We start from the raw sequence: 24,730 nt of genomic DNA on the forward strand, positions 1-24,730 counted from the left end.
CGCAGGCAGGGGTAAATCAGGCAGCCAGTCTGAATATTCAGCACAGGGCTCAGAGCCTGGGGAAGAACAAAATGGGTGAATTAATGGCCAGGCAGAGCCACCAGCTACTTCCTGGGGCCCCAGAGAGAGGAAACCTGCAAAGGCAACAGGGCAACAGATGGTCAAAAGCCCCAGAAAAGACTGCGCGGCCTCTGAACTTGTCTGCCTTTCCCAGAAGCCCTCCATGCTTCCGGAAGCCTGCCCATGCTTCCGGAACACCCTCCCACGAGCTTCCGGTGCCATATGGCCCAGGAGAGCCCCCAAGTCCTGTGCTCTCGCTCCTTTAAGTGCCCTCCTTCCTCCATAAGAAGCTTTTCTCAAGAATCCAGGGCTAATCATGGCTGCAGGCTCCTGTTTTCATATGGCTCTGGAGTGCCTCCATGTGAGACCAGCTGCCGATGGCTACAGCTGTTTAAACACTGCCTGTGCTATCACATGGATATCTCTGTGTGGCCGCGGGAGGCTATGCGGGATGCCTTCAGGATGTTTATATTCTTGGGACGGTGGGGGTGTCACTGTCACAGGAGGTTGGGTGCCATCACCGTGCTCCTCTACTCTTTCCCACGGGCCCACTCTTCTGCACAAGGCTGCGTGGGCCTTGTCTTAGTTCTTAGTCCCTCCATGGTCTTCAGCTTCCTGAACTGTGCCCTTCCCTCATGGCCCTTCTTATCACCTTCCCTGCCCTGCAAATTCCCCTTTTCTTGTGTCCTATTTAAATATCTGTCCATCTCTCTTCTTCCTCTCCATCTCTGTTCCTTTGGGATCTTTGGGGTTAGGGACATAGCCTTTCCCCCCAAATGAAGGAGAGTTGCAAGTGGTGGCCCAGAAGCTGGAGGTGGAGAGGTCCAAGTTTAGGTAGAGGATGCCATTTAAGAAAGACCTGGTGTCCGGACACTGTTGAAGAGCAGTTTTCACCCACCTCAGCCTCGAGGAGGGAAGTGTACTGTAGAGGCTTTGTGGTGGGATACAGGCTCCAACCAAAGTGGTAGTGAGTAGCTAGTGAGGTCAGAGAAGCTGGGCTAGGCAGGAGGCAGAGACGAGGACTTGGCAGTAATGAAAGGCTTTTGTGTACACAGGGGTATCTGCCTCAGCTGAGACCCTGGGAACAGGCTGGGCAGTTGCTCAGCATGAAGCTGACCCAAGCTCCAGCAACCATTGACAGCAGATGAGCTGGAAGCCAAAGCTGGGGGAACCTGACATCAGACAGTGTCAGGAGACAGGCTGATAGGAACGGAGGTCACAGCCCTCCTCAGGGAAGTCCCACTCTACCCCACTGATACCCTGGCTCCCTGTTGGCACTGAAGATGAACAAAGTCTATAACCTAGTCAGCAGTCAGTGCATGTCAGCACACACCCCTCCCCCAGCAGCAGGAACCATGGTGCTGGCCCTCATCCTATCCAGAGCCCAACTCAGCAGAGATGGCCAGTGTGGTGTGGGGCTGGAGCCACACACATGGATCCTGGGGCCAGGCCTGTCTATGGGGTGACCAGCAAGCATCTACAAATGGACAGTCTGAAAGTGTCAAATCGTAATTAGAGGGAAAGGAGCTATGACATCACAAATCTCACAGAATGGTCACTATATGGTAAGGTCTCCTCCATCAGGGACCTGGTCTTCAGCCTCTGAGCCAGAACGGAAGCCAGGCACTCACAGGGAGTACCATGACTGATGCATCTGGTCCCCTCATATGTCAGCCTCTGGCATTTGGGGCTCAAGACTTAGTATAACCACTCAGAGTCTATGCAAAATAGCAAATTAGGGTCCCTGGGAGCAGGAAAATCCTTATATACCTTATCTTACCTACAATGGCCGAATTCAGTAAGGGTAGGACCTCTAACAGCTTCTTTTCCTTCTTGTTAGAGTTTATAACTTTAAGAGTTGGTAACTCTTTCAAAAAGGAACCTTATCAGGAGCTGAAGAGATGGCTTAGGGGTTAAGAGCACACACTGGTTGCTCCTCCAGAGGACCTGGATTCAGATTCTTAGCATCCACAAGGCAGCTAACAAGCATGTAGAATCTAGTCCCAGGGAATCTAATGCCCCCTTCAAGCCTTTGTGGGCACTAGGCACACATGTGGTACACAGACATACATGCAGACAAAACACTCACACATGTAAGATTTTAAAAATGGAAAAGGAACTGATAAAGTCACATAGTTCCACTCTCATGTTTTTCTACATTCATTTTTCTTGTATTACGTGTGTGTGTGTGTGTGTGTGTGTGTGTGTGTGTGTAGGTATGTTCAAGTGGGTACAGGCACCCACAAAAGCTGGAAGATTGGGATGCTCCTGGAGCTAGGGTTACAGGAAGTTGTAAGCCATCTGACACGATGCTGAGAATCAAACTCAGGTCCTCTGGAAGAGCAGTTCATGTTCTTTAAAGCTGAGTCATCTTACTGGGTTGTGGTGTTGCTCATCTTTAGACAGTCTGGAGGCAGAGGCAGGTAGATTTCTGTGAGTTCCAGGCTAGCCTGGTCTATAGAGTGAGTTCTAGGACAGCTAAGAGTTCTAGGACAGCTTAGGCTACACAGAGAAACCCTGTCTTAGAAAACAAACAAACTGGTTGTTAACATGTAGAAGAATGCGAATCGATCCATTCCTATCTCCTTGTACTAAGGTCAAGTCTAAGTGGATCAAGGAACTTCACATAAAACCAGAGACACTGAAACTTATAGAGGAGAAAGTGGGGAAAAGCCTTGAAGATATGGGCACAGGGGAAAAATTCCTGAATAGAACAGTAATGGCTTGTGCTGTAAGATCGAGAATTGACAAGTGGGACCTCATGAAACTACGAAGCTTCTGCAAGGCTACACCATCAATAAGACAAAAAAACCACCAACAGATTGGGAAAGGATCTTCACCAATCCTAAATCAGATAAGGGACTAATATCCAATATATATAAAGAACTCAAGAAGGTGGACTCCAGAAAGTCAAATAACCCCATTAAAAAATGGGGCTCAGAACTGAACAAAGAATTCTCGCCTGAGGAATACCGAATGGCAGAGAAACACCTGAAAAAATGTTCAACATCCTTAATCATCAGGGAAATGCAAATCAAAACAACCCTGAGATTCCACCTCACACCAGTCAGAATGGCTAAGATCAAAAATTCAGGTGACAGCAGTTGCTGGCGAGGATGTGGAGAAAGAGGAACACTCCTCCATTGTTGGTGGGATTGCAAGCTTGTACAACCACTCTGGAAATCAGTCTGGCGGTTCCTCAGAAAATTGGACATAGTACTACCGGAGGATCCAGCAATACCTCTCCTGGGCATATATCCAGAAGATGTCCCAACCGGTAAAAAGGACACATGTTCCACTATGTTCATAGCAGCCCTATTTATAATAGCCAGAAGCTGGAAAGAACCCAGATGTCCCTCAACAGAGGAATGGATACAGAAATTATGGTACATTTACACAATGGAGTACTACTCAGCTATTAAAAAGAATGAATTTATGAAATTCCTAGCCAAATGGATGGACCTGGAGGGCATCATCTTGAGTGAAGTAACACAATCACAAAAGAACTCACACAATATGTATTCACTGATAAGTGGATATTAGCCCAAAACTTAGGATACCCAAGATTTAAGATACAATTTGCTAAACGCATGAAACTCAAGAAGAATGAAGACCAAAGTGTGGACACTGTACACCTTCTCAGAATTGGGAACAAAACACCCAGGGAAGGAGTTACAGAGACAAAGTTCGTAGCGGTGATGAAAGGATGGACCATTTAGAGACTGCCGTACCCAGGGATCCATCCCATAATCAACTTCTAAACGCTGACACTATTGCATACACTAGCAAGATTTTGCTGAAAGGACCCAAATATAGCTGTCTCTTGTGAGACGATGCTGGGGCCTTGCAAACACAGGAGTGGATGTTCACAGTCAGCTATTGGATGTATCACAGGGCTCCCAATGGAGAAGCTAGAGTAAGTACCCAAGGAGCTAAAGGGATCTGCAACCCTATTGTTGGAACAACATGATGTACTAACTAGAACCCCGGAGCTCTTGTCTCTAGCTGCATATGTATCGAAAGATGGCCTAGTCAGCCATCAATGGAAAGAGAGGCCCAGTGGACTTGCAAACTTTATATGCCCCAATATAGGGGAATGCCAGGGCCAAAAGAATGGGAATGGGTGGATAGGGAAGTGGGGGGGCGCTAAGGGGGACTTTTGGGATAGCATTGGAAACGTAATTGAGGAAAATATGTAATAAAAATATTAAAAAAAAAAAACAAAAAACAAAAAACAAAAAAAAAAAACAAAAAAAAAAACAAAAAAAAAAAACAAAAGAAAACAAACAAAATGCCGAACCATCTCTCCATCCCTCAGGGGGATTTTCCTCTTATATTTGGGTCTATTCATAGGTTGAGTCTGAAATTATTTTCCTTTGGATTTTGAAGAAATGTATCTCATTTTCTTTTTTCTTTCTTTTTATTGATGGGGGGTGGTGGTCTAGAAATGCTTAGAATTATTTTGTCCTCATATTGTAAATGTTTAACATATCTGTCCAGTTTAAAATCTCTATTCATGCATCAACCCTGGCTCAGGGTACTGGGCACCGCGAGGGTCAGCTCTGTGCTCTTTGGGGCATGCTCTTGTGGAGTAAGGAAGATACTTCCCTGTCTCCTCCTCTTCCCACCGCCCCCTTGTGTGCAGTTTAGAAGTCTTTGGCTCAGGCCTCTGACTGCTCATCTCTTCAGAAGTGTTCATGCTTCGGCTCAGCCCATTTCCCGAGGCCTTTAGTCATCAGGTTCTAACTGTCCCAGTCTCCACTGTGAGTCTTGAACCACCCAGGACTCTGTTCTGTGCACAGAAGGCACTATTACACCTATTCTGAATTCTTACTCTGGTCGAATGAACTCCCGGTCCTTGTGTCCACTTCTTTTGCTTTGGAGCCAGCTGCCTGTCATCCACTGTGGTTGATAGCCAAGACCAAGCCATTTTTAAAAACCCTCCCCCATCTCGGTTAAATTGTGGTAATTTATTTCCTTTAACTACCATAATTAGTACTCCAAAACTAAAGTAACTTGCCTGCCTGATTCCCATTCCCACCCCTGCAGAGCAGACAATGGCCAGAAGAGATGGGAATCTATTTTAAAATAGAACATTATTAATTCTCTGAGATTCCATGCAATGTATTTTGATCACATTTGCCCTCCCCCTGAGGCATTTATCAATCACCTACCGTTCTTTACGTCACCAGTCACCCCTGCACTGGCCTATTGCAGGCCAGAAAAGAAAAGTCTACAACCTTCCTCCCCACACGCTTCCACCCTGTAAATGCATGGCAGGTTCTGAGGCTTACAGACATCCCCCCTCTGCAGCGAGGTCCTGAAGAAAAGCCTCCCGCTATCTTAAGTCCCTTGCTTGGTTTGAATGTGTTTTGCTGAAATGTGCTTGCTGCTGGCAGCATCCCTAGCAGGAGGAAAAGGAGGGTCTAGAGAATTTAAACCTGCTAGGAAAGCAGGGACAGGACCCTGTACGAGGGGCAGTTTCCTGCTCCTGGGAGCTTTCCCACTCCAGGACCTTAAATGGGTGACAGATTACTCCATACTGCAGGAAGAAAAGTGCATGGAGGTTGGGGCAGGGTGGGGGGAGAGTCTACCCATGGGAGGATTTCCATGTGGGACCAAGGGGCGGGAGTGAGTCCTGCATGGGAAGAGCCTCACTCCCCGGTGGCATGGTTTGTCTCCTCTCAGGAACTGGGACTTCTCTGCTCTCCTTTCTCCTTCCTGTATCTGTGGTCCCTGCCTTGGCCTTGGCCTTGGCTCCTACCTCTCTGCTCCCACTGGAGACCTGCACCTTCCCTCACCGTAAGCTGCTTGCAGGTCCCTCTGTTCCTTTCTTGGCACCTGCCACTGTTGCTCCATTTCTGTTTTGGTTCTTCCCTTCCTGGGATGTCTAATCCCTTTTTCCCATAGGATGAACTCAGTGGTGCCTAGATGACCACATATCACTCCCAGAATCCATGCGTGAAGGCAGGCATGTATGCATGTACTCGCATGCACGCACACACGCACGCACGAATTACTCAGGCTTAAGTGTACTTATGGTTCACACCACAGTGTCATTTTGCCCCTGCTGTCTCCATTTGCAGACCAGCCAGCATCCCACCAACAATACCTCAGACTCTGCTTAAACTGTCATTGTCCCTGGATGTCACTGCCTGCTTCACCCACACCTTCTTCCTACCCCCACAAAACAGACCTTGTGCTGGGTGTTGTGTTCAGAGCAGGTGGATCTCTGAGGTCAAGCCCAGCCTGGTCTACAGAGTGAATCTCAGAACATCAGGGTTACATAGTGAAAGCCTGTCTGAAAAACAAAAACAACGAACAGCAGAAAAAAATTAAACGGACACAGCACACTTGTGTTCTCTGCTCGGCTGTATGTGTGCTTGGTGGTGGGAAAGCGCAGCTTAGTCTGTCAGTGTGAGTCTTAGCTTTTATTGTAACATCACCACCCCCTGCAAGACCATGTGTTGAAGGTGTGATCCTGCTGGTAATATGGGGGGGGGGGGACGGACCTGTAGGGCATGGGGCCTAGGGGAAGGAAGTTAGGTCACTGGGAGGGATACTCAAAGGGACCCTCATCCCTCCTCTCTTTTCACACCTAAGGCACAGAGTGAACACTCTGGCTCCACCGAGTGACCCCACCATGATACTCTTCTTCATCCCAGGACCAACAGACCGTGGCCTAAAAGCTTTGGTCTTAGTCCCTAATAAGCCAAAAGTAAACCTTTCCTCTTTTTATCTTAGCCTTGCTTCATAGTCACTTGGGGAAATTTATGATATCGCAGCACATAGCACAGGCTCAGGAAGCATTGGGGTCTTCCGCCCTCTTCCCTAGATTCTCTTCTCCTTGCATAAGATAGCACCTCTTCCCCCCGGAGTCCTGTGCAGTTAGGACTGTAAGTTGTCATAAGGCTGGGACTCGGGAGGATGACCGCTGGCAGGGCCTGGGTCAGTGGGGTCGGAAAGCAGAGGCTCCAGGCTGGAGATGCACAGGCTGTGCAGGGAAGAACTGCACTGGCTGAGCCTGGAGACTCACACATCCAATAGTGCCAGGCCCTTCTCAGTGTGGGGAGCAGCTGATGTGAGTCATATCCCAGTGCTCAGACAACAGTGCCTGAGCTCCCAAGACCCAGCCCAGAAGGAGCCTAGGTCAGAGAAAAATGCTGGCAGCTGGGAACAACAGGCTGAGACCCAGGGATGACTGCAGGCTCCAGGGAGGCACAAAGGGCTCCAAGGTTCTGGAGCCAGTCCTCTGGCGCCATCAAGTGGCCATCTTTACAAACTGCAGTTCCTCTGTCAGATTTGTTTCACTCTGTGGTTCTCAACCTTCCTAATGCTGCAACCCTTTAATACAGTTCCTTATGCTGCGGTGACCCCTCCCCACACCATAAAATTATTTTGTTGCTACTTCATAACTGTAATTTTGCTGTTATGAATCACAGTGTAAATATCTGACATGTCACCTGAAGTCATGACCCACAGGTTGAGAACCTCTAGAATTTGCCCAGTAGTGGAACTAATTAATAGATTCTTGGAGTTTGCATTAAGTCCACAAGTCCTCTGTGCAGGCAGCCGTTCATTAAGTGGCAAGTAGCTTGGTTGGTACTGACCTTCTGTGAAACCTAGTCTGTACATTCAAGCCAGCTGTAGCAGATCTAATCAAGGAGTTTTCAAACAGCAGAGACACTTACTGGGTTTGTTCATATGTGGCTTCCATGTATTTTTATCCTGTAGAGTCGTTTTTAAAAGAAGGCACAACATTGGGCAGAGAGAGAGAGTGGGTGCTTCCACTTCCCCTGCCAGTCCTCAGCCATGGGTGCTTGATAGCTACTTGTCTGATGAGCGACACTCGGGAATCTAACTGGCAGTTCATCTTTGACCGCACCGACGAGGTAATGCCAGCCCTTGTGCTCCCTGGGTACAGAATCCCAGCAGATAAACGCAGCCACTGATGCCTGTGTTTGGGGACAGCTTTCAGACTCCTGGGGCACCTCCAGAAGAAGGATACAGTGTGTAAAACTCTCACCATGTCTCTGCAAGGACAGACAAGAAGTTGGGGCCTTCTCATACCCACTGGAGCCTCCCAGACACGGAGCACCATTTGTTCGAAGGGTAGCAGAGCTTTGGGCTCTGAAGGAGCTTGCCTAAGAGTGTCCCTAACCGGTGAGGAGGGCCTCCTGGTCCTCCTGGATCACCACAGGATTGGTCAAATGCAGCTCTCAGCAACCCTAGTACAAATAGGAGGACTCGTGAAGACTGGATGCCAGGCCACTCCATGAAGGGCCCCGGAGACCACAAACTCCCTGAGCAGGAGGTAGGAGGGAGAAACCCAGAGAGCGCTGCAAACCTCAGCAGATATGGTGGCTTAGTTTTATGTCACCTTGACACAAGCTAGAGTTAAGTAAAAGGAGGGAGACTCAATCCAGAAAATATCCACCTAAGATCTATCTGTAGGGCATTTTCTTAGTTAATGATCAGTGGGGGAGGGCAGCCCTTTGTGGGTGGCACCATCTCTGGAATGGTGGTGGTCCTGGGTTCTGTAAGAAGGATGAGTGAGCTACAGGGAGCAAGCTATCCCTCCATGGCCTCTGTGTCAGCTCCTGCCTCCAGGTTCCTGCCCCACTGTGTTCCTTCTGACTTCCTTCAGTGGTGGACTACGGATGTTGACGTGTGAGACAAATACACCCTTTCCTCTGCAACTTGCTTCAGTCACTGTGTTTCATCACAGCAATAGAAACCGGAAGACAAGTTGGTGCCAGGGGATCAGGGTATGATGGCTTGTGATGTTCCAGAGGGAAGCCAAGACCCCATGGGCCTTTGGTGTGCAGCATCTGTGGTGTCTGGTCAGCTGGGCTGAAGAATCGGCTGTGATTGACAAGGGACCAGACACACTGAAGTGAAACCTTTGCTTTGCTGGGACAATGGATGCTGCTCAGCTGGAGATAAATTAGCAGTGATTAAGAAGAGACCAGCATCACTGAGGTGGAATCTCCTGGGAAGTGTTTCCTGAGAGTCAGCACAGAAGCTGTGTTCCAGAGGTGGCCCAGGTTGTACCTCATGTTATGTTAGCACCTGAACTTGGTCATGGGTAAGAGTCTGCCAAGTGCTACTGGTTTTGGAGGTGTGAAGGGGTCATGGATAGCAACTGAAGCCTGGCACTTGAGAGGCCACTAGTGAAGGCACAGCTGGAGTAGCAGTGGAAGCCTCTGGTTTGAAAGGTCGTGGACAAAGTTGAGGCTTGAAACCATGAAGAGAGCCCGGAAGAGACTACTGGTAAAAGTGCAGCCCAGTTGCAGCAGGAGACCCCAGCATTCTTGGATGTCAGTACCATGGGTGGACCACCAAGAACAGCAGTAGCAGTGAAGTGGACCCAGTTGGAGCCTATAAGACAAGCTGTGTGTGCTGCAGAGGGTGGAGCTGGAAAAGTGACCCAAGCCTTAGAAGGAGCGTAGAAGACTGTGAGTCGTTGACACTGCATTTTTAAAGCTGGAGTTTTGTTTTGCTTTGTTCACATTGTGACTATGTCCTGATTCTTTCCTCTTAAAATATACATATTTAGCTTAAATTTCATTTTATAGGATTCCACAGTTGAGACTTTAGATTTAAAACAGACTTTGAATTTTTAAAAGTGTTTGAATTGGTAAGACCGCAGGGCTTTTAAGCTTGAAGATATTTTATACTGCAGTGTCCACATTAATGTGTAACCTTGGAGATGAACAAGAAAGGACAGGTTGTAGCTTAACAGTGATCTGTGCGTCAGGAGAGCAAAGGCTCACTGGAGTAGGCACGGGTCAGGGCATTCCCGGATGCTGCCTTCTTGTGCCAGAGTTCCACAATCAAGTGACAGAACTGCCATGTGTTTGCAGTAAGACACTGGCAGAGCACCTGAGCAGTCCAAGGGACAAAAATGGGACAGGGCTATGGAAAGCCACATATGGTGAAATCCAGAGGAGCCCAGGGCAGGCAGTGGCTCCTGGCCCATCCTTCTCTGGTCTGGTTGGAGACCTCCCTACCTAGCCTGGGTGACAGAGCTGGATGCTTAAGAGTAAAGGTGGGAAATGGAATCCCTGGCCAGCTCTGAAGCCAGGGCTCTCTCCTTGTCCTTCTCTCTCCCTAAGCCAGTCCCCAGGCAGTCTGATGATCCTTTGCTGTAGGTACCAAAAGGCAGCGTGAAGGCTCAGCATGTACGCCCAGAAACAAATTGGGTGCTGGCTTTAAATGTTTTTAGACAGGGTTTTGCAATGTAACTGGTCTAGACTGAATACAAAGCTCAGGCTGGTCTTGAGCTCACAGTAATACTCCTGCCTCAACCTAAATGCTGGGAAACAGGTGTGTGTCACTGTGCCCATCTCAAGCCAGGGTTTTGAGAATGCAACTGACCTTCAAGGGCACTGTTTTTCAAATTATTAAGAGGACAGTTGGGAGGTGGCTGGCCTGGCGATACCACCCAGAAGTTCCGCTCACAGGGAACAAATGCTACAGCTGTAACAGCAGTTTCTAGGTCTCTGGGAAACTTGGCCTTGGGAGAAGAGTAGGGACGAGGCCCTGTGCCTACCTGCGGGGTGAGGAGAGAATGCAGTGTAGAGAAGGTGCTAGCAGGCAGCAGTGCCTCCCTCAGATAAATGGGACCAAAAGAAACCACCAGGCTGCCAGCAATGGCACCATCCAGGCCATCTTGCCTTTGCCCCCATATGGTACCATGTGAGGTACACAAGGTACACGTGGGTGATCTATGCCCACCTTTGTCCTGTTCATCAGTGTGTGGGACTCCCGTAAGCTTACATCACAAGCAGATGGCACACTAGAGGATCCTGGGGCAGGTTCTAGAGAAGGCCACAGCACAGGCTATGTGTGAGTAGCATTTATTTCTCATGTCGGCAACAAATATTCACACCTGCTGACTCCTTTCTGGGCTGTTAATGGGATCTAGGAACACCAGAGCAAGAGACCATAGGGAGGGTCTCGGTGGCCTCCAAAAGAGCCTGGTGGCCATGAAAAGCCAGAAAGACTAAGTAGGTAAGCTGGACAAGATTCTACAATAGAGGTACCTACATGCCTGCCAGGGGAACCGTTGTCATCTATCTGTCCCTGGCACTCCTCACCTTGCAGATCCTGGATCAGGGTACTTCCATGTCTCAGAGAACCCCTATTGCACGCAGTGAGAGGCAGTGGCATGGGGCATCTGCCTGAGGTCAGATCAACTTATCTGGGAACACACGTCTTTCTTCTATCCCCACCCCAACTATCAGGTTAAGGCCTTGCTGGGCTAGGGGAAGAAGGGAAGTGTGTCAGACATTGTTTTGACCCAAGTGTTCACTGGGGTCCTCCAGGAAGTACCAGGGAACTGCAGCATAACCCTCACTGGGCTGTCTGCTGTCCAGTTGTGAGCTGTGAGCCCCATGCTGAACCACGAGAGAGCCATAGTACAGCCCTCAGCGGAGCCGCTTGCTGTCCAAAATGGCCTTCCAGTCGTCTGCCCATGAGTGCAGCCTGCGGCGAGGGGGCTGTAGCTGCAGGTGGTAGTTGTGGCAGGAGGTAAAGAGGATGTGCTCCCAGCTGGGATGTGGCTCGGCCCCTGTGGAGGGAAGCAGCAGCTCAGACTAGACACGAGGGACTAGGTGTAGCTTGCTGGGACCAAACCAAGAGCCCAAGAGTAGGTGTTGTGTTCACCTGACTCAGTTTCTTTGTGCACAAAGTGATCCTCTATTAGCCTGCCCTACAGAAGGCATGAGGGCCAAACAAGGCACTGTACACAGGGTGACAGAAGCAGTCCACATAGTGGGGCTGGGCTGAGTGGACTCTGTCATCACACACTGCTGTGCCTTGCCAGCCACCTCTATGCCCATCCTGTGCTACCTCAAGTGGGAAGCTGCAGCTAGCACACCCTACAGTTACTGGTACCACTCCCTTTCCACACTGGGCTGTGACTGGACAAGCTCCTTGGGGTTGTGACCCACCAGATCCTCTGGAAGACTCTGGTTTGAGAGAGGCCCTCACACAGAGATACACACAGAGAGATTGGATGTCCCACCGGAGGGACTGAGGCAGGTAGGCACAATCCCCTGACATCCAGCAAGCTTTAGGATAGAAACTGTGTTTTCCCACTGATGTGTCCAGACAACTCATAAGAAATAGCGGGAGGTTTTGTCCAGTGTAGCAAACCCCAGCAGAGCACATCCAGGGGAGGAAACGGTGTGGACTGACTAACGGAACTCTCAAATCTCACCGTGCCTAAGGCCTCCCTCTGCCGGCCTTGTCAGCTACGTGGTTTGCTTACTTTCTGGGAAGGGATCATGAGCTGGAACCAGAAAAAAAGGACAAACACAATGCCCAAGCCACTGTCAGTCAGAGACACCATACCAAGATTTCCTGTCATACAGTAAACTTACACAGACTGTCTCTGAGGGGAAAAAGAGGGCCGCAAGCTACTAAACATAGAGGTTGCAAAGTCAAAGCTGGATCTTCACTTCCCCAGGAAGGCCAACAGGTTAAATTCAATCTGGATAGGGCACAGACATTTTGGCTCCAGGAGCACCCTGTCCCTTGGTGCCCACAGAACTTTCCAACAGGAAGAACCTCCTGGCTGGGTATTGCTAAATACCTGGTGATAGTGGGAAGTGGGCTGAGGAGACCCCAAGGAGGAAGGACTTGGGAAAAGGGAGAATGCACCCAGTGCTATCCATCCTCCCTCCTCCCACCATCCCCACCCCTGCCATAGGTCACTTGCCTGTGATGTCTGGCCGGTCATCTATGAGAAGATCGGCTGAGACCACAGTCTTGTCTCTGGTCAACACAATCTGCTCCAGAAATTCAGGGCCAAAGTGCTTCTCCACCCAGGCATACTGGAGTAACAGAGGAGATGACAGCGTCAGATGGCACTGGGGATGGTTCAGCCTAGTACCCCAGCACTCGGGAGGGAAGGAGGTGGATATTAATAGCCATCCCAGGTAGCTCTGTGCCCAGGAATTTGACACTTGGGAGCTGTTACCTGCATACTTGTCCCCTAGAATACAGAAAGGTCACAACTCACACCAGGACTTGACATCCCCAGAGCTACATAGGATATGTTCTCAGTGTTCCAACAAGGCCCGTCATACTGGCTGCCACTGAGTCCTATGGGGTTAAGTGACTCCCTGAGGTGTCTGAATCACAAGAGAAACAACCGGAGGATCTGCCCAATGTCTCTGCTATGAATTTAAAGCGGAGGCAGGTGCATTCAAACCATGTGTGATATACTAGGGGGAGGGGCAATGGGGTAGTAGTCTGAGAGAGAGGACAGTTACAAGGAGCTTGATTGTCACACCAGTACAAGGGAGTGAGTGTGTGTGTGTGTGTGTGCGCTGTAGACAGCTGATGTACCTGGGCACACAGGAAAAGGATAGGTGTCTGTAGGACTGACAGGCAGAAAGCTCGACTATCAGACCAGAGTAACAGCTACCGCTGACAGAACAGTGTGCAATCCAGCAGGCCACCCTTCCCTCTGCCACTGTGGGGTTCTGAACAGCCCCACCCTTTCCTATAACACTTTGGATACTGGGAAACAGTCTTCCTTTCTTCACCACTCCAGGGAAGCTGGCAGCAGATATGACCTAACTAGCCTGGGTCTGGTTCTGTCAGGAGAACCAGGAGAGCCATGAGTGGGCCCTGGGCCCGGGGTTCCCAGCTGTGCAGCTGCATCTTGTCACCTGGCTATCCTTCATCCTCTCTGGCCTGCTCACAGACCAAGACAGGTATGTTTTTGTTTGTTTGTTTGTTTGTTTTGGTTTTTGGTTTTTTGAGACAGGGTTTCTCTGTATAGTCCTGGCTGTCCTGGAACTCACTCTGAAGATCAGGCTGGCCCCGAACTCAGAAATCTGCCTGCCTCTGCCTCCCGAGTACTGGGATTAAAGGCGTGCACCACCCTGCTTGGCCAGGTATGGGTTTTAGTCAGGGCAGCTTCCAGCGGAAGGGAACAGGAGCCTTTGCCTAGATTCCTCTGGCCCTACCTGGAGAACAAACAGCAGCCAGAAGCTGGAGGAAGATGGTTACAAGCACACACTAGTTCATACAGAATGACCTCCAGAGGAAAAGGCTGTGTAGTCACCAATGGGCCCACGGCAAAGCCTCAGGAAGGCTCATCTCAGCTGTGATCTACGTGACTTGGAGCATACATGAGCAGACTACATGTGGCTCCAAGTGACCTCTAGCACAGGAAGGGCTTGGAGAACAGAGCAGAACCTATAGAGGTAGGGCTGCATGGCCTGTCCCTGTCCCACCCACACCTCTAGGCCTCACAATGGCAATCTTGATTCTCAGATGGTTCTATCTCTTCAGGCCTTTAAGCACACATATGCATGTATGACACGCATACAAACACATGTGCATGCACGCGTGCACACACACACACACACATGTATACACTCCCCTGACACAGCAAGTTCCTAAAGCCGTCTCTACGTCCCACTCCTGCTTCTCACTCCTCCACCTCCTTCACTTCACACTCCTCCTCCTTCCAGATGATGACCACATTATCTGTATCCCTGAAAGCTGCCTCAGCAGCCTCTGACATCCTTTAGGACAGGGACCATGGTTCTTTGGATACCTGTCCAAATAACCAAATGAGCCAATGAAGAAGACAGTTGTTTTTGGACATACTACCTGAGGTCATTCTGACTGGAAAGGCTTTATGGCCAAGGTCTCAGTGAAGCCATGCAGGCCCTACTGGCCATCTTCCCAGAAAGATACGGCCACTGCAGAGAAGCCCATTTATCTCATAAAGTAGCTTATCAGGGTCAAAATGCTGCCTCTGGCAGATGTGTGGTGGATGGGCTGAGTCCCTGGAGTGCTTACCTGAGTGGGGTTTGGATACAGAGGTGAGAATGCTGAAGTAAGTGGACTTGACATCCAATGCCCTCTCATCCTCACGACAGCCCTGACACACACATCCTTCCCACCCCAGCAGCTCTCCACCCTGTCTACTATGAGGCATGCTGAGGAAACTGGGAGAGCCCAGGCATCTTCCAAGCAGGGCAGCCATGGCCCAGGCCTCATGGCACACGGGTCCTGCGGCAGAACAGAGTCGGGGCCTGAGAACCAGACGGTGAAAACTCTCTCTGCTTTGTTCATTTCCAATCCAGTGTAGCCAGTGGCTCTGTGAGTGACTGTCCTGTGCTTGGATGCATCAGTGATATCAAGTCACCACAAGTGTCTGGTCCCACACACCCGTCTCTGGATCTCCCTTCTCTGGCAGGGCCTGGCTACAAACCACAGAGGAGCAGCTGCACAAAACAAACAGCATATTGACCATAGATCCTGTACACAAAACAAATAGCATGGTGACCATAGATCTTGCACAGAAAAAGAAACTGAAGTTCCAAGAGGGCCCGGTGAGGCTGCCACCACTTGCACTCCCCTGCCCTGGAGCTGGGGCGAGCTCGGGTTCCTGAGCTGACTGCACCCTGGCTGGGAAAATCAGAGCTGTTTCTAAATGGACATGCCACTGGTCTGCCTCTGAGCCTTATTCATCCTTGAAAAGCTGCCTGATCCACGCGTGTAACTAGAGCATTGTGATGGGTATTCTTGGTTGTCAATTTGACCACCTTTATAAATGGATTTTCTTTTAAGATTTATTTATTTATTATATGTGAGTACACTGTTGCTGTCTTCAGACACTCCAGAAAAGGGCATCAATCTCATTACAGATGGTTGTGAGCCACCATGTAGTTGCTGGGATTTGAACTCAGGAACTCCAGAAGAGCAGTCAGTGCTCTTAACCACCGAGCCATCTCGCCAGCCCCTATAAATGGATTTATCTCAGGTATTTTTTATACTGATGGGAACCTGGCTAACAAACATCTACTAATGCCCAGTATATACATTACTGTAACTGAACTTTATAGTTCCAAATAACCTCCAAAAAAAAATTAGAACCCAAGTGGCTGGGTACACCTGTGAGGGATTTTTTCTTGATTAAATTATTTGAAGTGGCTGGGCAGTGGTGGCACATGCCTTTAATCCCAGAACTTCGGGAGGCAGAGGCAAGCAGATTTCTGAATTAGAGGCCAGCCCGGTCTACAACGTGAGTTCAAGGACAGCCAGGACTACACAGAGAATCCCTGTCTCGAAAAACCAAACAAAAATTATTTTAAGTGGACAGACTGCACCTTTAATCTGGGTCATGCCTTCTGCTGGCAGCCTATATAAAGGACATGGAAGAAGGAGACTTGCGCTTTTCTGCTTGTCTGCTCTCACTAGCACGTCCATTCCTTCACTGGCATTAGAGCCCACTTCTTTGAGATCTAGCATATACCAAAGACCAGCTAAGACATCTAGCCTTGTGAAGTGAATAACTACTGGATTCTTGGGCTTTCTGTTAGTAGATAGCCACTGTTGGACTATAGCCTATAAGCTACTCTAATAAATCCCAGATGTGTGTGTATGTATGTATATATGTGTACACACACACACACACACACACACATATATTCATTCTATCAATTCTGTTCCTCTAGAGAACCCCAACTAATTTGAGCATCTTCTATCTCATGGGTGGGAAGATGTGTGTGGAAGCCCCTCACTGACCCTGGCATATAGTAGGCACAGGAAGAATTCCAGCTCTGGATTTTACCACATATCAGAGGCCCCACGTCCTTCCCACTCCACAGTTCTGACAATGACTGAGTTCTGGGACCCCCCTAAGGTTGTGTACCCTCAGCATATAGTTGGCATGACTAAATTAACATAGGGTGCTGCTACAGTGTCCCTTGGAGGCCTATGTGGTAAAGGATTCTTTCCCACAGTGGCACTAGAGAGGCTGGACCTTGTGGGAGACGTTTGTGTCAATGAAGGCCTCAAGGGGGTTTGTGAAACCCTGGCCCTTCTCTTCCCGCTATGAGGGAAATGCTTTTCTCTCTAATGGATTCTGTCATGACCACAGGCTGCCTCACCACAGGCCCAAGGCAAGGGAGCCAACCAATCAACCTCTGAACAAATAAAAACCTTTTCTCTTTGGGTATTTTTTTATAGTGATGGGAACCTGGCTAACACAAACATCTACTAATGCCAGATACACACACGTACACACACACACACCTGGCTAACACAAACATCTACTAATGCCAGATACACACACGTACACACACACACACACACACACACACACACACGCACACGCACGCACACACACACGCACACGCACACACACACACACACATACCTGTAACTGAACTTTAATAGCCCTCAGATAATCTACAAAAAAATAGAACTATTAAAAGTAGATAATATAATATGCAAAGGCACTTCTACTTCTATTTATCTGGAGATTGTAATTAGGCAAAAATGTTTTACAAAGAATAAACTGAAACAGGCTGAACTATGCAGATAAAATGGCTATGAGAGGAACTTCTGTGTTATACGCATTTAACACATTAAAACCTTTAACTAAGCCAGACGTATAATGAAGATCTGACGTCCCAGCTACTTGGAAGGTGAGACTAGGGGTGACATTGCCCTCAGTGAGCTTGGCCCACTAACTTCACGAATATGTTGATCACTATTAGGCCAGGCAATCTGATGGAGGCATTTTCTCAATTGAGAGTCATCTTCTTAGATAACTTTAGCTTGTGTTAGGTTCACAAAAACCAAAAAACCAAAAAAACCCAACCAAGACAAGTATCAAAGATCCAGAGCAGATAAGACAAGCTGGGAGTAGCACATGGGGGACAGAGGTATCCCCCAGCAGCTGTGGAGGCCCCGGCCACTGCCATGGGTAGTAAGAGATCTGAGGCAGATGGCAGCTCAGGGACACCACAGGTGTAAGGGAAGGATGCAGAAAGGGTGGGAGGCTGCCCAGCCCCAGCACTAGCCTCCCACTTAGTGAGTAAATTAGACAAAAGAGACAGAAATTGAAGATTGGCCTGTTTTTTTACAGCTAAAAGGGCAGCGGGCCCAGATTAGACCAGAGATACAGAGCTCCTCCTGAAACCCTATAACACCCATGGGAGGAGCCAAGCATCAATGAGAGTCAGATTGATGTAGAAGCAACAAAAGATACCCCATGAATCCAACCTTCGATACAAAGAAAATCCAAGAACCAGCATGCAGGCAGGGGTCTTCACAGTGGTCTACCGTGAGAGAGTGAGAGACCGCGGTAATCAGAGAACTTTCAATGCCGGGATTGCTGGAATTAGGGGAAAGCTTTAAACAATCAATGAAAGACTTTCTCACGGCCTGGCTAGTGAGGTTATGGGATGCGGGGGCAGACAGGATCAGTCTGAGTGCTGCAGAAGCAGAGGAAAGGAAGGACATACCACACATCCCTCCTTGGGACACACAAGAGGGAGCTGCTTAGCCTGAGGCAGTACAAGGAACCAGTCCTTGTTCTCACGAGCCATTAGAGATGCTTGGATGTCAAGCAGCTAAGGTCCCCATAGGTATCAGGGGCTGGAGGACAATAGTGGAGGGACAGGGACTACTGAGGGAACTAGGTATGAGGGCAGCAATGTGCAATGCGCCATCACAGGGCCTGAGAGGATGGTGCTCAGCTGAGACTTAAGGGAGACTTGATTAGCAAGGACCTGGAGACTGGCGTGGAGCTTTAGTGGCTTTGCTGAGCCCTTCGGTGGAGTAGGAAAGGCTTTGGAGGATTAAGTGACTTAGAGCAGCATATAAGAGTGCCCACTGGCAAACAGGACTGTGACATCTGTCTGTCTGTCTGTCTGTCTGTCTACCTGTGTATTTATTTTGTATGTGACACCCTCAGCGATAGACTGTGATCTGAGACTTGTGAGAAGAGATGAAGCCTTTCTTCCTTGGAACACCCAAAAGAAACATGTCCACCAGAGCACCTGTCTCAAAAGAAAAGGTTCTAGAGGTGTAGACAGTTTGCCAAGCCAGGGCCTCCCCAGCAGCCAGCTGTGGTACATGGAGGTCACAACTGCAGCTCCAGCCACAGGGCCAATCCCGAGTTTCCCTGACACAGAGAACCAGCCGGAGCAGAAAGCACAGCAAGGGAGGACAGGGCCAATCCACCCTTACCAAGTTCATTAAAAGTGGGGAAGTGTGGGGATGGTCCCATGGAAGAGCTCCGAGGTGTGGAAGTGGGACAGCTTGGAGAGTGTGCCTGAGGCTAGTGGAGGCCAAATCAGTGCCCCCGTCCATGCTACTGCACCCAGCAGGGCTCTGTGGAGGGAAGAGCAGATACCAATGCATAAAGTCTGCCCAGCTGTTAGACTTTGCTTACGTTTGAGTTAGAGTCTACTTAGTGAACTTCTGTGATCACCTGACATGGCTCAAAGCAGATGACAACCGACTTTTGTGTGCTTCACCAGAGTTGTCTCCACAGTCTCACTGCTCATTATGGGATGGTGGGTCAGGACAGAATCACTGCTCTGCCCATCATGTGTAGAAAGCTTTTATTAGCTGGGCGTGGTGGCGCACGCCTTTAATCCCAGCACTCGGGAGGCAGAGGCAGGCGGATTTCCGAGTTCGAGGCCAGCCTGGTCTACAAAGTGAGTTCCAGGACAGCCAGGGCTACGCAGAGAAACCCTGTCTCGAAAAACCAAAAAAAAAAAAAAAAAAAAGAAAGCTTTTATTGCATAAAGACAGCACAGGGCTAACTCTTGAGTATTTTGCAGATTTAGAAACTCATTTAAAGACATGTGAATGAACCCAAAGAAACCATCGTGGGACATTCGTTCACAAAGGGGGAGAAGGCCAGGTGCTGCTGTGGAATTCTTGGGAGCTTTAAGGTTGGGTAAGGCACAGTGACACCCACCCAGGTGATGGGGTAAGAAGTCTGCAAAGCCCCATGGCTGTAAATGTTCAAGACTACACAGCCAGAGGCCATGAGGTGGTCAACTGGGAACACCAGTGTTAAGAACAGATCACCTCGCTAGGAGTTATTGGCCACAGAGACCCTAGGAGCCCTCAAACTATAAAGGCTATCGCCACAGTGGGCTGCATTCCAGGCCTGATTGGTGACATCCTATTGCTGAAGGGGCTGTGTACATTTTGGATGCTGACTTGGAGAAATAAAGGCAGGGCTGGGTCCAAAGTCTCCCCTTCCTGAGAGCAACTCTTGGAGTGCCAGAGTTCCCACTAGAAATGCAGGGGAGAATTAAGGCCCAAAGTCCTACTCAGCTGTGGATCCTGCATGCTTCGTGATAGAGAGGTCAGACAAGACGTGTCGGCTAGTACAATAGTGGACAGGTGGTTAGAGCCAGACCCAACTTTCTGAGTGGACTCAAGGCCAATCACAGGTGGAGAGTCATGTCTAGTACCGGGAACTTAGACAACTGCGGGTTCGCTGGGAGGCCAGCGCTGTTGACTAAGTGATGTACCGGCTACAGAAAAAGCTTCCCCACATTTGCGTTCTCAGTCTTGGATTATTACTGCAGTCTGTGTCTGCTTAAAAACTTTCCATTTCCTGCTTCTTGTTCTTATCCTCACTTTTGTTTTATAGTAGGAGAAATACCAACAACCCCCAAACAACCACGGTCTGGAGATGGGGGAGATGGACAGAAAGGCAAGGAGAATATTGTCAGTCATCTATGCCGCCTCATTCCTGGCTCAGGGAGCCCTGCAGGAGAAGGGGGAAAAAGGATGTAGCAGCTGGAAGAAGGGGTGGAGCCTGAGTGTACATCGGCAGAACTCTGCCATGGTTTGCCACTGGGACCCTAGGAGATAGACAGGCATTGCTTCTGGCTCATCCTTGGAATGAACTTTAGCAGCAGTCCCCTAATTGGTTTTCTAAAACCAAGTGTTCAGCCCTAAAAACATATACATACAAGCAACACTAAACAGACTAAGCATGTTGTATTAACTAAAGAATAGGAGGCCATGAATTTGATAGGAAATGAGGAAGAGGGGACATGGAAGAGATCGGAGGGACAAGGAAAAGAAGGACTACAACTCTAGTTTATTATTTTATTTTATCTTATTTCATGGATTTTTGAGACAGGATTTTTCTATGTATCCCTGTCTGTCCTGGAATACACTGTGTAGACCAGGCTGGTCTACCTGTGCCACCACACCTGGCTTTTAAATGTTTTTAAGAACAATGTTGGAAAACTTGCAATCTTGAAGTTATTACGAAACTTTCAAGACAGTGTGGAAGCGAGAGACATGGTTCAATGAACCTATTCAGGGTGTCAGAATTAGACCTGGGTACACACACACAATCCTAGACTGCTTTTCCAAGAGAGAAACAACTAGAAGCAAACACCCACAAAACAACTCAGAGCCTTTGCTTTTACTAATATTCCACCATATAGAAAATTAACTCAAAGTGGATCATAACCTGCATGTGAGAGCTGAAAGTATAAAACTTCTGCACTTCAGGAAAGGTTAGTGCTGAAGAACATCGTGTGCAGGACTGGAAACAGACTCGCACCTATCATCGTGCAGAAAACTCCAGTCCAGATGCATCAAAGACCTCAGCATAAGACCAGACGCCCTGAGTCTGACAGATGAGAAAGGGAATAGCCTTGAACTCATTAGCACACGAAAAGAATTTTGAAATAGAACACCATCAGCACAGGTCCCAAGATTGACAATTAATAAACAGGACCTCATGAAACTCAGACACCTCTACATGGCCAAGGACACTATCATTCAGACAAAGTGGCAGGCTACCTAATGGGAAAAGGGTTTTACCAACTACACATCTGACAGAGGGCTAATATCTAAAATATATAAAGTACTCAAAAACTGGACATCAAGAAAACAACTCAATTAAAAGATAAGAGGTTTCTCATACCAAAAGACACCATCAATCAAGCAAAGAGACAGCTTACAGAATGGGAAAGTCTTTCTCAGCTATACGAATGTCAGAGGGTTAATATCGAGAAGATCCTGATGGTAAGGCCCTGCTGCTGAAGACATCACATACTGACGTCATCACCATGGGGAAAGTGCTCCTGACTCGTGCTTAAGGTAATACACATACACCAGAGGATACAGTAGGGCACAGGCAGTCTCACTCAGCTACAAATCCTGAGAATCACAACAGCAATCCGCTGCAAGCTCCACCCGCTGGTGCTACAGTGGCATCAATGTTATAGAAGTGACCAACCAGCTTCTAGTTAGCTATAAGGTCTGCTCCATGAGATGGATCCCATACCTGAGATGATTAATGAGGCCAAGAACTTGAGACTCGATAGGTCATGGGCCCTAGGGGAAATCTACAGCTATTCTGCTAAACGAACACAGCAATAAAACAGTTCCTAATGCTGTACAGCTAAAACCATAGATTGATCCACTTCTCAGTCCTATAGCGAGGCTTCTTCTTGGAGTAGACTGTAATTAACACAAAGACCTGCATCATGAACGTCAACATAAGACCAGATATGCTGACTCTAATAGACGAGAAAGAAGGGAACAGCCTACTATATGAAATGGGATGAACTTGGGGTGGGAAGGGATTGAGAGGAGGGGAACGAATTCAAGTAAACATATGTAACTATATGTTGTTACACTAAAAAAAAAAAAAAAGAAAGATTTTGTTAAACCAGGTATGGTAATACACACCTGCAGTCCTAGTACTTACAAGGCCACAGGATGAGAATTGCAAGTTCTAGGCCAGTGGGACTACACAGTGAGATCCTGCCTCAAAAACTAAAGTCTTTGCCTACTAAGGTGAAACGGCTTAGCGGGTAAAAGCTGTCGCAGCCAAGATGACAGCCTGAGTTTGACCCTCAGGATGCACGTGGTGCGAGGAGAGCACTGACTTTCATAGCTGTCATCTGGTCAACATACATGCGCTATAGCACAAGGCTCTGCGAACACACAAACAAATGAAAAATAAGTAAATGTTTTTTTTTTTTTTTTAAAGATTTATTTATTTATTATATGTAAGTACACTGTAGCTGTCTTCAGACACTCCAGAAGAGGGCGCCAGATCTTGTTACGGATGGTTGTGAGCCACCATGTGGTTGCTGGGATTTGAACTCTGGACCTTCGGAAGAGCAGTCGGGTGCTCTTACCCACTGAGCCATCTCACCAGCCCCGTAAATGTTTTTTAAAAGTAACAATTTTTAAAAAAACCTAAGATGAAAAGTCACAGACTAGAAAAAATACCTGCAGAACACATCACCTGATGAAAAGCCTGTTTACAGAATTCAGAAAGAACTCTCACAACTTGATTCACTGCAATCTAATGAAAAAAATCAGGCAAAGACTTGATCACTTCATTTCCAAACAAACAGGGGGCTGTTTGCTTAAAACATGTCCAACATGTGACATCAAAGTAGAGAGGGGGAGAGACTGTGGGTAAGAGTTTGAGCAGGGCTGGGTGCACAGTGTGACTGCTGATGACACCACTGCCTGGAGGGACCCAGATGGAACTGACCTGGAAGCCTCTTCAATGAGAACTAGTTCTCCTGGTATTGCAAAGGTGCTGCACGAGCTGCTGAGGGGGAAAAGCGATACGTAGCCCTTCCCAGGTGTAAAGTCTATGAACTGATAAAGCCTGATAAGACAGCGCTAGTACAGCAGTAGCACTTTTACCAAGGGGATAACCAAGAGCTGTCTTAACAGGACTTAACACTTACGTAGGAGGGAATTCATGACAGGGGCCACAGACCTAGCCTACTTTACTACCTGTGGCTAGAGGGGCCACAGACCCTCGAGGAGAATCTATTACTGCCATCTTCCTAAACCATATAATTTATTACTGCATTCTAAATTTGCATCTATATACCCATAAGCGTGGCTCTTACCCCTCATCAAAGGAGCTCCTTTTTGTAGCAGATGGTGACTATTACAGACAGCCACAACTGGTCAAAATGTACAACCCCAATTGCCACATCTGTGACACAACCCCGACATCTAAGGTTCAGGAAAAACATCAGAAGACGAGCCAGAAAGATTGTAAGAACCAAAAGACCAGGACGCCTGCTTTGAAATAGTGTCTTCAAGATATGACAAATGGGGCTAGAGAGATGGCTCAGCAGTTAAGAGTACCGACTGCTCTTCCAGAGGTCTTGAGTTCAATTCCCAGCAACCACACAGTGGCTCACAGCCATCTGTAATGGGATCCGATGCCCTCTTCTGGTGTGTCTGAAGACAGCTGCAGTGCACTCACATACATAAAACAAAGAAAGAAATCTTTTTTTTTAAAGATAAGACAAAGAAGCTTTAACCATGAAACCTCGACAGTTGATTACCCAATCAAGGTCTTCGTGATGAAAATACCAGTTGGCACATTAATGTGATGGGGGGATTTTTACAAAGCCCCAGGCCTAGCAAAGAGCTGCTGAGAGTGGGAGACTCTTTCCTCCGGGGATGAGCTCCCTCATAGGTTATCCAAGAGCCTGGCTCCTGTATAGACAAGAAACACTAAACAGATTCAGGAGAGGCAGGGAGGAGCAGACAGAGACAGATATGGAGAGAGACCCACACAGAGGATAAATAATTAAAGAAGAGCTCGTGAATCTGAGAGGGAGGGAGGGCAGGGAAGAAGTTGGAGAGGGAGGATGGGTAAAAATGATGTAAATACAGCACTCATATGCAAAATTCACCCCCAAAATAACTTTAAGATGTTTTTGATAGTTCTCTGTTGAACAATGTATCTATTTAAATGTTCTCTGCATGCCTAGCTCTTCACTGGAGAGGATGGTAGTGCATCTTTTCAGACCTCAGTCTGGTAAAAGACAGGAAATAATCCAGAAACAAAGAAATGGAGCCTTTCTGA

General features: G+C 48.1%; 1 protein-coding gene across 8 annotated transcripts in view; it reads right to left on the bottom strand.

The window, feature by feature from the left end:
• Positions 1-24,730, bottom strand: part of Nt5m (5',3'-nucleotidase, mitochondrial) — a 73,085-nt gene that overhangs the window by 24,708 nt on the left and 23,647 nt on the right. For 6 of the 8 annotated variants that reach the window (XM_085829970.1, XM_085829968.1, XM_085829965.1 and 3 more), the window contains 2 exons: positions 12,788-12,902; positions 10,907-11,635 (listed from right to left, as the gene is read on the bottom strand). The exons of the other annotated variants lie outside the window; for them this stretch is intronic. In XM_085829970.1, the coding sequence (XP_085686096.1) occupies positions 11,493-11,635; positions 12,788-12,902 (258 nt within the window). In that variant the 3' untranslated portion in view covers positions 10,907-11,492. Of the gene's footprint in view, positions 1-10,906; positions 11,636-12,787; positions 12,903-24,730 lie in introns of those variants that run through there. 8 annotated transcript variants of the gene reach the window in all.

This window comes from Mus caroli, unplaced genomic scaffold, assembly GCF_978045245.1.
Source record: "Mus caroli unplaced genomic scaffold, Mus_caroli_1 scaffold_13, whole genome shotgun sequence".
In the NCBI taxonomy this organism is placed as follows: domain Eukaryota; kingdom Metazoa; phylum Chordata; class Mammalia; order Rodentia; family Muridae; genus Mus; species Mus caroli.